The 12,435-nt window shown below is 44.4% G+C and overlaps 1 protein-coding gene across 6 annotated transcripts in view; it reads left to right on the top strand.

Moving 5' to 3' along the window:
* ADGRF5 (adhesion G protein-coupled receptor F5) overlaps nt 1-12,435 on the top strand; it is a 106,987-nt gene that overhangs the window by 43,947 nt on the left and 50,605 nt on the right. For all 6 annotated transcript variants that reach the window (XM_055405885.2, XM_055405886.2, XM_055405884.2 and 3 more), the window contains exon 2: nt 6,876-7,001. In XM_055405885.2, coding sequence (XP_055261860.2) covers nt 6,900-7,001 — 102 coding nt within the window. In that variant the 5' untranslated portion in view covers nt 6,876-6,899. The remainder of the gene's footprint in view (nt 1-6,875; nt 7,002-12,435) is intronic.

Here is a 12,435-nt window from a genome sequence, read left to right as displayed (position 1 = left end):
ATGTACACACATATCCCCTCCTTCTTGAGCTCCCCTCTGCCAGCACCCCATCCCGCATCCCGCCCCTTAGGTTATCACAGAGCGCCAGGCTGAGCTCCCTGTGTGATACAGCACATCACACCAGCTCTCTATTTTACACATGGTAGTGTATAGATGTCAATGCTAGTTTCTCAATTCATCCCATCCCTTCCTGCCCTCACTGTGTCCACAAGTCTATTCTCTAGCTCTGCATAAGATTAATTCTAATTTGTCTTTCAGTTTTAACTGTGTATGTTTTGTGCTGTAGTCAGATAATCCATTTTTTTTAATTTTCATAAAAGCATTCACAGAATAAATAATAAATATTGGGTAGCAGACCAGAGGACCAGACTCACACTTTTTGGGTGATCAAAAATAAAAAGAGGTATCATTTTTATTGAATTCTGTATTAGTTTTCTCAGAGTGCCATAATAAAGACCACAGACTGGGTGACTTAAACAACAGAAATTTGTTTTCTCACAATTCTGGAGCTTGGAGGTCAGAAATCAAGGTGTCAGCAGAGTTGGTTTTTTCAGAGGCCTCTCTCCTTGGCTTGGAGATGCTGTCTTCCTCCTGTGTCTTCACATGGTTCTCCCTGTGTGTGGGCCTGTGTCTTAATTTCCTCCTCTTATAAGATCACTGTTCATCACTTCTCAGGCTAAGATCAAATATAGTATCTGTTCTTATAAGGTCACTGGTCATATTGGATCAGGGCCCTACCCATATGACCTCGTTTTAACTTAATGACCTCATTAAAGACCTGGTCTCCAAATAAGGTCACATTCTGAGCTGCTGGGGGCTGGAATTCAGCATATTCATTTTGGAGGGCACAAATCAGACCTTAACAAATTCAGCCATGACCAGGCTTTTTCAAGCTTCATGGGCACAAGTCTCTAATCTCCACAACAATGCTGCAAGGCCAGTACTGCGATCCCCATTACTTACATCAGGAAACTGAGCCTCTGTGAGGTTAAGTGTCTCACCCACAATTAATAAGTGGTGAAGCTGGAATTAGAACACAGGCCTGTTTTGCATCAAAGCTGGTGTTCTTTCCACTATAGTCTATTACAGGAAAGAGGGAATCACTGGGGCCCTAAAGCCATTACATTCATTTTTTCCCCAATAGCTCTGCCTCCCCTTGTTGATGGTGACTGTTCAGGAGAACAGTGTGCTCTCAGGGATGGTGGCTGAGCCCTCATCACAGTGGGTGGACAAGCTACGCTTGGCAACGTACACTAAGGGCTCAGTTCAGTTCAGTTCAGTTCAGTCGCTCAGTCGTGTCCGACTCTCCGCGACCCCATGAATCACAGCACGCCAGGCCTCCCTGTCCATCACCAACCCCCGGAGTACACTCAAACTCATGTCCACAGAGTCGGTGATGCCATCCAGCCATCTCATTCTCTGTCGTCCCCTTCTCCTCCTGCCCCCAACCTTTCCCAGCATCGCAGTCTTTTCCAGTGAGTCAACTCGTCGCATGAGGTGGCCAAAGTATTGCAGTTTCAGCTTTAGCATCAGTCCCTCCAATGAACATCCAGGGTCAAGGGACAGCTAAACATCACCCTTTGGGCTGCTTTGTTCCCTTTAAACAGGGACAAGGCTCTCCACTTATGGTCTTCTCCTTTGCCTGAAATTCTCTTTTCTTTCCCCCATCACACGCATAAGCATTGCCGATCCTTCAGGGTCTGGTCAGTGACCCTGGTCACTCCAAAATCCACCCAACTCCCCCAGGCCAACTTTTTCTAATCATCTTATTACTTCACACTGCAGCTCACTTTCCCCACCAGGCTCATCTGTCCATGGAATTCTCCAGGCAAGAATACTAGAGTGGGTTGCTGTTCCCTTTCCCAGGGGATCTTCCTGATCCAGGGATTGAAGCCAGGTCTCCCGCATTGCAGGTGGTTTCTTTACTGACTGAGCCACCAGTAAAGCCCTGGAGACAGGCCAAAATGGGGGCAATTCTTACTGTTATTTACTAGCTGGGCAACCTGAATAAGTCTAGTAGCCTCTCTGAAAGCCTTCATTTTCTCATCTATGGATTAGGAGGAAACACCTGCCTCCTAGTCTTATTGTGAGGCAAACTAAGTGAATGAACATATCAGTAATTACACTTAGGGCAGTGTTTGGTATGTAGTAGACATTTAGTGAATAGCATCTTTTAAGCTCACATTTTTCTTTCCGTCTCTGTTTCATGCCTTCCTGATAGGATTGAGAGCTTTTTCAAGACAAGGACCATAACTGATTTCATTTCATGCGTGCTTAACATAGCAGGATTTTAGGCCTGTGGAACGTTCTCAGATGTACCTGTGCACCACATTTGATACTGTGCCAGATATATGACACAGCCTCAAATAACAGCCTTGGCTGCAGAATTGCATCAGCTGTTGGGCAGATCACCTCTGAGTCTATACTCCCATGAATCCATTCATTCATCCACCGTTGGGTGATTGCTCCTAAATGCATCCCCTCCTTAAGATTCTATTTCTATGTAGTTTCTTTCATAGAGAGAGGACTATAGGCTTGTGATAGAAAGTGCCAGGAGTGTAGCTAGGGCAATGGGATGCTGAAAGCATGGACCTGCAGACCTCAAACCTCCCTCTGCATCAGAAACAGCTGGGGCAGATACAGCCACCCCCTCACTCCTGCCCCCCCCCGCCCCGAAATGCTAATTCAGTTGATCTCCCACGATGTTAAAACAACAAACAAATGAAGAGAGGAAACAAAGAAATCCCCCAGGTGATTATTCTGATTTGCAGCCAGGGATAAGAACCATTTAAGCAGAAGTTGCTCAAATACTCCAGGGAACTTCCTTCTGGGGTGGTGCTACCCATGGTGATGTTAAGGGGAGGAGTTGCGCTTGGACCCAAAGCCAGAAGCAGAGACCTGAACTGGAGGAAGGAGGAGGCACCTGGGCAGAGGATCATCAACTGTGGGCTTCCTTTTACCTCCTGCCTTCTTTCTCCCCAGGAGGAACTGAGGAGAGTATGAAGGCTGGGGTCCCCAGGGAAGAGGGGCTGAGGACACCTGAGAGCACAGGAGGGCAGAGCTGAGTAGAGCTTAGGAAATCATTTCCAGAACAAGCCTCACTATTACCCTCTATATACCAAGCTTGGAATCACAACTTGATGATGACATTGGGTCATCAGACCTCACAGATGTAGCCATTTCATGAACAGTCTTCTTAACTTGCAAGGTGTACAACCCCCTTGACTTCTCCTCCCACCCTCTTCAATCAAAATTGGACTGCTCAGGGCTGATGAAGGGATAGAGACCAGTTCATTTGAGGCCCTGGTTGTTTAGAAGATTTGGGAGAACAGTTCCCTGATGTGTTTCGGGCCAATTTCACAATGAATGTTCCTGGTGCATAATCCCTCTGAGAGAGAATGTGGTTTAAGACTGCTCCAAGTAATCGAGACCTTTGTCCTCCAAGAGCAGTAATGCTGAGAATCACTGCCACTTCTTCCCAGCATATGATGTCAGGGTGCTTGATTTCCCTCCCCCTGTCTTTTAACTTCACAGACAGGAAAATAGAGTCTGAGGAACCAGGAAGTTGCTCATCCATCACAAGGTTACTGCTGAGCATGAGGTCATATCTCTCAGCTTTTTCTAAGACACAGCAGGCTCATATGGGTTAGTGAGTTTTAGTAGGCAGTGTCCAGCATTTATAATTTCAAAGGATAAAGAAATTGGGAATGACATAAGATAATTCTCTTTTTCTGTCTCTGCTTGTCCCTGAGTCTTTTAGTTGTTGTCTGCCATTTATGCTGGAGAAGGAAATGCCAACCCACTCCAGTATTCTTGCCTGGAAAATCCCATGGACAGAGGAGCCTGGTGGGCTTCAGTCGATGGTGTCGCAAAGAGTCTGACATGGCTGAGCAACTGAGCACATTTATTCTAGGAATTTGGAATAAATAGGAACGTCTTGGGGATTTACAAAAAAAGGGGAGCCCTACTCAAGATATATCACCTTGATGGTGGAATTCTACTCTGGGCTTTTCGTTGGATGGATTGGGAATTTTTTCCCCTGTTAGCCAAGTTGAACAGCCTCCACTAGCCTCCTCTCTGATAAAAACAGCTGGAGGGTTACTGAGACATTATTGATGTAGGTGAGAAAAGTTCATCTTCAGAACTCCTCCCAAACATAGCAGGAACCCTGAAAGTGGGACTGAGCTTCAGCTGGTATCCTTGTTCATATGGGTCAGGCTCATGCCGTATTGGTTGTCAAATATTTTTAATATTACCTCTCTCTCAAAACAATGGTCTTCTTCCTTTAAGTGGAGGACCTTCCATTTACCTTTATTATGTAACTGATGGCTCTACGTAGCTGTTATCTTTTTTTCTGCATCCAGAGAACACCCCCTTCCCCACAGTGTGGTCCTTTCTATAACTGTATTTCTGTTGAATCGTGATTCTGTGGCTACAAAATAGGTCAACAGAGAAAAAGATGTCAATTTAATCAATAACTATGTCCAAGGAAGGTGGGGGAAGTTGGAGACAGCAGAAAGCATTGGCCAGTGGCTATTATACAAAGGGTCCAGACATGACCATTTGCGGGGGGGTGGTGTGACCATTTGGTCATTATCATGACCAAGGTAATCCTTGCTAGCTAACAAAGGCCAGTATTACAAAGTGATGAACAGATGTGCAGTCAACTCCAATCCCTTTGATACCTGAGTCCCTTCCTGGCTCTCAGGTATTAAGGGAGACTCATTAACTATTCAGCTACTAACTTTTCTCTCCTTGATTAACTGCTTCAAAATGGAACCAGTTAGTACAGGCAGAAAGTGGATGCCTAAAAAGATTAAATTGCCTCTGAAATACCTGATTCATCCCCCAGACAGTTGTTACCCCCAGGCTAAATCAGCCTACTCCATACCCACCAAAGCCTACTGCTTTTCAACAAGGAAAGAGTTGCTGTGCTTTCCCTATGATAGATGCATCTGGCCTTAAATATGTATTCCTGTAACCTAAATTGCAAAGCATTTTCCAAAAGCCATTGAGTTGCAGAATTTAAAAAATGTATTCCATTGCCAGATCTGCAAATTGGGTCAGTTTTCCAGGGCCTTATGCTTCCTTCTTTCCTACTGGGGAAGAGGAAAAGGAGGCAGCCAACAACTGGTGATTGAAACACGACCCTTGCAGGCATGTAAATCTTGGCTGTCTCTCTGTGTGCCATCCTGGCCAAGTCTGCTGATGCTCATGGCAATGCCTGGACCGATACCTGCCCTTCCTGATGGCTGCCCTCTGGATTCCACTAACTGTCAGAGTGCTTCCACTGCAGCTGGCATCCTTGAAGCTCTGCATGGCTTTTAATCACATTTGAGCCTCGGAAAAGTCCATGAGAGAATTAGAGGAGGTCTAAGTCAGACACGACTGAGCAACTGAATTGAACTGAACTGAACTATCCCCACTTCATAGATGGACAAACTGGTTTCAGAGAAGATAAATGACTTATTCAGGGATACAATTTCCCCTATAATTTTGTTTATTTATTAATGGCTCTGCTGGGTCTTCACTGCTGAAAGGGCTTTTTTCTAGTTGTGGTGAGTGGGGGTACTCTTTAGTTGCAGCGTACTGGCTTCTCACTGTGTGCCTTCTCTTGTTGCGGAGCATGGGCTTCATAGTTGCGGCATGTGGGCTCAGTAGTTGTGGCTCCCAGGCTGTAGAGCACCGGCTCAATAGTTGTGGCCCACAGGCTTAGTTGCTCCGTGCCATGTGCGATCTTCCTGGACCAGGGATCAAACCCGTGTCTCCTGCACTTGGCAGGCAGATTCTTTACCACTGAGCCACCAGGGAAGCCCCAGATGCAATTAGTTCAGTTCCTATCTCCTACCCCTTTGTCAAGTATTCTTTTCACAAAAATATGGATTTTAAAAAGTCACTAAGGAAAGAAAAGTAGTTTGTTCTGGTCCCTAGACCCATAGGATCTGGGATTATTCCATGTGATTCCCTACTTTTCAAATGCAACCGTGATTAATCTGGTCATCAAAAAACCTTGTTATCATCACCAGGGTTGTAAAGAGACAGCAATCAAGAATCAATGTATGATATATTATCTATTAATATTGTATATTATATACTCTAAAAATCTCTAAAATATATCTTCCAAGATTTTTCATACTAATAGGGCATAGCCTATTAACATGGGTCTTAAAATCAATTTCGGGGCCTCCCTGGTGACTCAGTAGTAAAGAATCCACCTGAAATACAGGTGATGTGAGTTTGATCCCTGGGTCAAGAATATCCCCTGGAGAAGGGAATGGCAACCCATTCCAGTATTCTTGCCTGGGAAATCCCATGGACAGAGAAGTGTGGTGGGCTTTAGTCCATGGAGTTGCAGAAGAGTCAGACAGGACTTAGCGATGAAACACACATACAAAAGTCAGTTTAATAGATTGTTGCCAGGCTTAAAAGAAGGCATAGGGTAAAAGAATAGAACAGAATTGAAAACATTATAGTGTGTTGATGTAGCCAAGGAAAGTACTGTTCTCTGAATCCTTTTGTTCATATGTACTGAATCCTAAGGCTAAAAGACTTATACTGAGTCTTTCCTCTTTCCCCTTCTCTCTCCTTCTCTCTGTCTCTCGGAAAGTTACCTAAAAATCTGCTACCTTTGTCCCATTCACAGGAACCATCCCTGGTCTTCCCCACCCGCCACCTTTCCTGACATTATCCTTTCATCACCCCAGGGTCTGGGGTGGACACTGTTTTCTACAGTTGATGCCTTTAAACTCTTTCCTTTCTCCCCTCCACTGAAAATGCCCATTTGCATTGTGACCTTTGAGACAGCATTTCCTAGTCCTTTTCTAAGTTTGATAAATGAATGACTCTATCTCTAAACCATCTTATTTCCATTTCAGGCAAGGCAGCTCAAACTTGAAGACATGAAGTCCCCAAGGAGAACCACTTTGTGCTTCGTGATTATCGCGATTTATTCTTCCCAAGCTACACTGAGTTTGAGTTTAGAGTCTATTGTTTATCATTCGGTGAGTAAATGCAAGTCTGCTATATTTCCCTGTCACATTTTTTTCTGATTTCCTGGGAAAATCATAGACGGAAACTGCCTTACACAAATGTTCAGGGCCTTTGAGAACATGTCACAAATGGTGGGAGGGAGTGATGGACCATAAATGGTATTCATCCGACAATAACACCCTGGGTACAACACATCGTACTCTGAAATCAGTGGTGGTGTCAAGGGAACATTCCCCTGGCTTCCCTCCTTAATGAATTTACCACTTCCAGGCTTGGAGCTCCACCCTATGAAACTGACAGCACCATCGATAAAGCAGATTTTGAGGACTGAGCAGGACATGTGTCCTCAAAAGGAATTTTTTTTTTTACCAGGAGCATCAGACTAAAACACATTTCCAAAGGTGTTAATTTGTGTTGTGTTATAATCACAGATTGATACAGTTGAAAGGGCCATGGGTTATCACCCAAGCTTTTGTAAAACAAATTAGCCAGGTTGATTTGTCCTTGGGAAGTTAATGGGAGTTTAGGTCACCCCCTTGTTCCTTGTGGGAATCACTGGGATCTTCTTTCCTTAGGTTACTCCATGCACCAGAGCGGGGCTTATTACTGGTTATGAAATCTCATGGGACAGATGTGATTCTGTGTCTCAGCGTTTTCATCTGTAAAGTAATGAAAACAATAGTATTGGTTTACTGATTGCTATGAGAATTAGATTAGTTAATATTTACAAATCGCTTTAGACTAGTGCCTGACACATGAAAAAAGGCCTTATCAGTGTTTGCTGTTATCATTTCTCTTCTTGTGTTTTTTTCTACTGACTTTTTAAAAAGATATTTCAGTGCTACTTCGTTCAGTCTGTCACGACTGTTAGAGTTTTTCATTGACAGATTTTAGCATCAGCAAATGTCCCCTCTTTTCCTGGTTGGAGATTTTCAATTTTAATTCTCTGTCCTCGGTTCCAGCTGTGGGTTCTGTTTTTGTGTTTGCTTGATCTTTATCCTTTATTTTCTGTGTAGCTTTTAGTATATTCCTTTGCTTTACTGGTTCTTTTATAAACAATGCATGTTTGAGATTCTTTTCTTTTAATCTGTGGAGAAGGAAATGGCACCCCACTCCAGTGCTATTTCCTGGAAAATCCCATGGACGTAGGAACCTGTTAGGCTACAGTCCATGGGGTCCCAAAGAGTCTAACACAACTGAGCAACTTCACTTTCTTTCTTTCTTTCTTTTAATCTGACTGTGATTGGGGAGCATAATTTATTTGCATTTGATGTCATTTAAAATTCTTGCTCTTACTTTCAGAATTTTTTTATGGGTTTATGCATTTTCTTCCTCTTTTTCATTTTTGTATCTTTCTTTGTTTGACCTAGGTCTTGTCTTTTTATTTATTTCTCTCATAATTTGGGAAGTATACTTTGTGTGTCTTCTTCCAAATTGCAATATGCAGGATACAATCCTTGCAATTCTATGCAGCAGCTTGCTCTTATAAATAGAGGATGGAAACATTACTTTTCCCGAGGATGTGCATGGTCAATACAGAAGTCTATTTACTCCATGCATATGGGGAGATAGCGAGAGACTGATCTGATCTTAGCAATGGGGTCAGCCTTACCTCTGTTCCAGAGATTCCCAGAGTTCCTGGCTACAGCGATGCCCTTCCACTGTGCCAGCTCTACCTTCATGAGCATCCATAACAAAGCTCCTCCATCATCCTGGTGGACCAGGATATCTTCCTGGATATTCCCACCACCATCCTAAAGGGCCCCACTTTCCCCCTTTAGATCTGCCTTCAAGATATAATATTTTCATCCAGTCAGAGGCTGAAGACCTCCATTGGAGAGATGCCCTTGAAGCTGCCTTATCAGCTTATACGGCCCTAGGCTGCACTCAGCCCCTACTTCTACTATTGTAACAGTACACACAGTATAACATACAGTGATGACCTGTTAAAAAAAATGACCATTGTCACCATATTTAAGTGTGTATTTCAGTAGCGTTAAATATATTCACATTGTCACACAATCAATCTGCAAAACCGTCTTACAAAAGTGAAACTCTATCCATTAAACAAAACCCCCTCAGCCCCCCGCCCCACGACCCCAGCTCCTAGAACTCACTGTTCTACTTTCCCACTCCTGATTTTGATGACTCTTGAGTACCTCCTACAAGTGGAATCATACAGTATTTGTCTTTTTGTGACTGGCTTATTCACTTAGTATAAAGTCCTAAAAATGGATCTGTTGTATTAATAGTATGCATCAGAATTTCCTTCCTTTCTTAAGTCTGAACAAGGATCCATTGTATGTATATCCTACGTTTTGTTAATCTGTTTATCCATTAACGCACATTTGGGTTCCTCTCACCTCCTGGCTGCTCCGAACAACGCTGCTCTGAACATGGGGATGCAAATACAGCGTGACAGCCTTTAGAAGTGTGATGGACGATGTAGCTTCTCAGACTTCAATCTGTGCATGAATCCAGCTGGGAACCTTCTTAAAGTGCAGATTTCAGCTCAGGAAGTCTGAGGGTGGGGCTCTGGGTGTTGCCTTCTGACTCGTTACTCTTGTTCCGGTCCCAGTGATCACACTGGGAGCAGTAAGGCTGCAGATCTCAATGGTGGGATCAACCCTGAGTCCAAAGCCCGGCTCTAACGCTCACGAACTTCGGAAATTTCATCTCATTTTCTCAACTCCCTGAACCTGTTTTCTCACATAATATGAGAAATAAATAGTGTCTCATTCTTCAGCTTCTTCAGGATTACATGTTCTCAGATATACATGGCTTAGCATCATGATTGGCACACGGCAAATGCATAAGATTTGGTAGTTATTTTTACTATTCTGATACAAATAAACTTGGGTTCGCATGCCTAGGAAGAAGATATTTTAATGGGATCCTTGCTGAGACAATTGAGGCAAAGAGGCAAAGCTGGGTGAGATCTGTGACTATTTATTTGTTTGTCATCTGACTCCCTATTTGTTTTTTTTGTTTTTTTTTTCACTTCTAAAAATGCCATCTCTCATTCCTGTCTGTCTGCTCCAGGCCACTCCCCACCCTCCCGCTACTTGTAAAGTTCAACAAGTGGGGCATTTCTTGAAATCGGTGACCTTGCATCTTCTTACTGAAGCTTGGCAAACAGGAAATCCCTTCTGGACAGAGCTGGTTATTGTCCTCTGATACCCATCTGTGTACCTTTCCATGGACAGGCAGAGGCTCTGGTTTTTGTCTGAAATCGTACTCAGCATTATGAGACCCTGGCAGGATCTGTGTGCAGCCTCATAGTTCCCCGAACTGGGGTGACATGAGAACTCAGGCAGGCAAGACTGTCCCCCGGGGAGCCCAGGCCAGATGGGCACACGGGCTGTCAGCACTGCCAGAGATGCATCACGTTTATCATGTTCCTTGTTTTTCAAAATGTGAGAAACCAAGGCTTGGAATGAATGAATGACTTTTCCAGTTAGAGAGAAGAAAAGGCGGAGGGATCAGTTCTTGGTGTGGCTCCAACACCTGCCTTCTTGAAATCCAGGCCCCATGACCTGGCAGTCTAACTCTTGGTGCTTAGTCAAATCTGGGTGGCCGAGGGTCTTTGCCCCCACCAGTATCACCAGTGAACAACTCAGAGGCTTCAGTGCTTTCAGTATGTTTTCCCTTCATCTTTTCCCAATGATTGTTGTTCAGGTCACTAAGTTGTATCTGACTTTTTGCAACCCCATGGACTGCAGCACGACAGGCCTCCCTATCCCTCACTGTCTCCTGGAGTTTGTCCATTGAATTGATGACGCTATCCAACTATCTCATCCTCTGCTGCCCTCTTCTCCTTTTGCCTTTAAACTTTCCCAGCATCAGGGTCTTTTCCAGTGAGTTGGCTCTTTGGCCAAAGTATTGAAGTTTCAGCTTCAGCATCAGTCCTTCCAATGAATATTCAGGATTGATTTCCTTTAGGATTGACTGGTTTGCTCTCATTGCTGTCCAAGGGACTCTCAAGAGTCTTCTCCAGCACCACAATTCGAAAGCATCAATTTTTTGGCACTCAGCCTTCTTTATGGTTCAACTCTCACATCTATACATGACTACTGGAAAGGCCATAGCTTTGACTGTACGGACCTTTGTCAGCAAGGTGATATCTTTGCTTTTTAATACACCATCTAGGTTTGTCATAGCTTTCCTTCCAAAAAGCAAGCAACTCAATGATTACAGGGTTTAAAATCAAAAGTCAGTTTTTCTCATGAAAAGTTGTGAATCCTCACTGAACAACGGAGCCAGTAGGGGACAGCTATGTGGAAGCAGCACTTAATAGAGGTGTTCTGTGAAAGTTTCAGATAATCACCATGAAGATTCAAGAAGTAGTTAAAGAGCAGAGGTTCTCAAAAACTGGCCTTCTGTCCAGGGATGTGCTGGTTATAAAAAAGCAGTTTTCTTTACCCTATTTGAGACCTGCTAAATCTGATTGGGGGAGGGAAGGGAGAGGAGTTTCATGCTCATGAAGATTAGAAATGCACTAAAGAGAGGACTGAGGACTGAAATGGACCTTGATTTTAACCCACAGTTGCCAATGGCAAGTCATTAATTCTCTAGCGACCCCTGGAAAATGGAGGAAATGAAACCTTGGCCTGCTTCCCAAAGGTGACCTCCGGTAGTCACCTTCTCCTGGGCTGAGTCCCCATGCAGCCAGCCCACAAAGAGTGAACAGAGAAAGCTTCCTTGTGGTTCCCCCTACCTCCCCCGAATCCCAGAGAGGATGGAGGCAGGAAGGCAGCCGAAGAACCTTTCCTTCTGCCCAGGCTCAGCGCCAGAGCAGGCTCCCGGGGAAGTCGGACAGGAACCAGCCCTATACATTGACTTTGTTATTTCTTGGTCTGTTCACATCTCGGTAGAGCTGAGATAACCTCACAGCAAAGGAAGCAGCACCTGAGCTTGCACATTCCAAACATCAGTCATCATTCCTCTGTTCACTTCTTCAAGAACATTTGTGGACTCTCAGGTCCCTTCACATTTCCTATGGACATTAATGCTAGTCGCTGAAAAGAAGGCAGGGGTGGAAGAGGCAATAGAGAGACAGACAAAGTACTGGTTAAGAGAGACCAGGTCACCGAGAGGAACCCAGTTTCCCCATGCTTTCCCAGGGTATCACCTGGTAAGATGATGCTGTGCCTGTTTGGATAAGTGCAGACTTGAGGAGGAAGGTTAGCTGGGTTTGAGTCCCGATTCTGCCATCTCAAGGCCGTGTGACCTTAGGCAAGGTATTTGACCTCTCTGCTTCTGTGTTGGAGAAGGCACTGGCACCCCACTCCAGTCCTCTTGCCTGGAAAATCCCATGGATGGAGGAGCCTGGTAGGCTGCAATCCATGGGGTCGCTAAGAGTCGGACACGACTAAGCGACTTCACTTTCACTTTTCACTTTCATGCATTGGAGAAGGAAATGGCAACCCACTCCAGTATTCTTGC

This window comes from Moschus berezovskii, chromosome 23 (assembly GCF_049115385.1).
Source record: "Moschus berezovskii isolate FMDL1 chromosome 23, NW_MosBer_1.0, whole genome shotgun sequence".
NCBI classification, from domain to species: domain Eukaryota; kingdom Metazoa; phylum Chordata; class Mammalia; order Artiodactyla; family Moschidae; genus Moschus; species Moschus berezovskii.
Note: the sequence above shows the minus strand (reverse complement) of the source record. Positions and strands in the feature narration are given on the sequence as shown.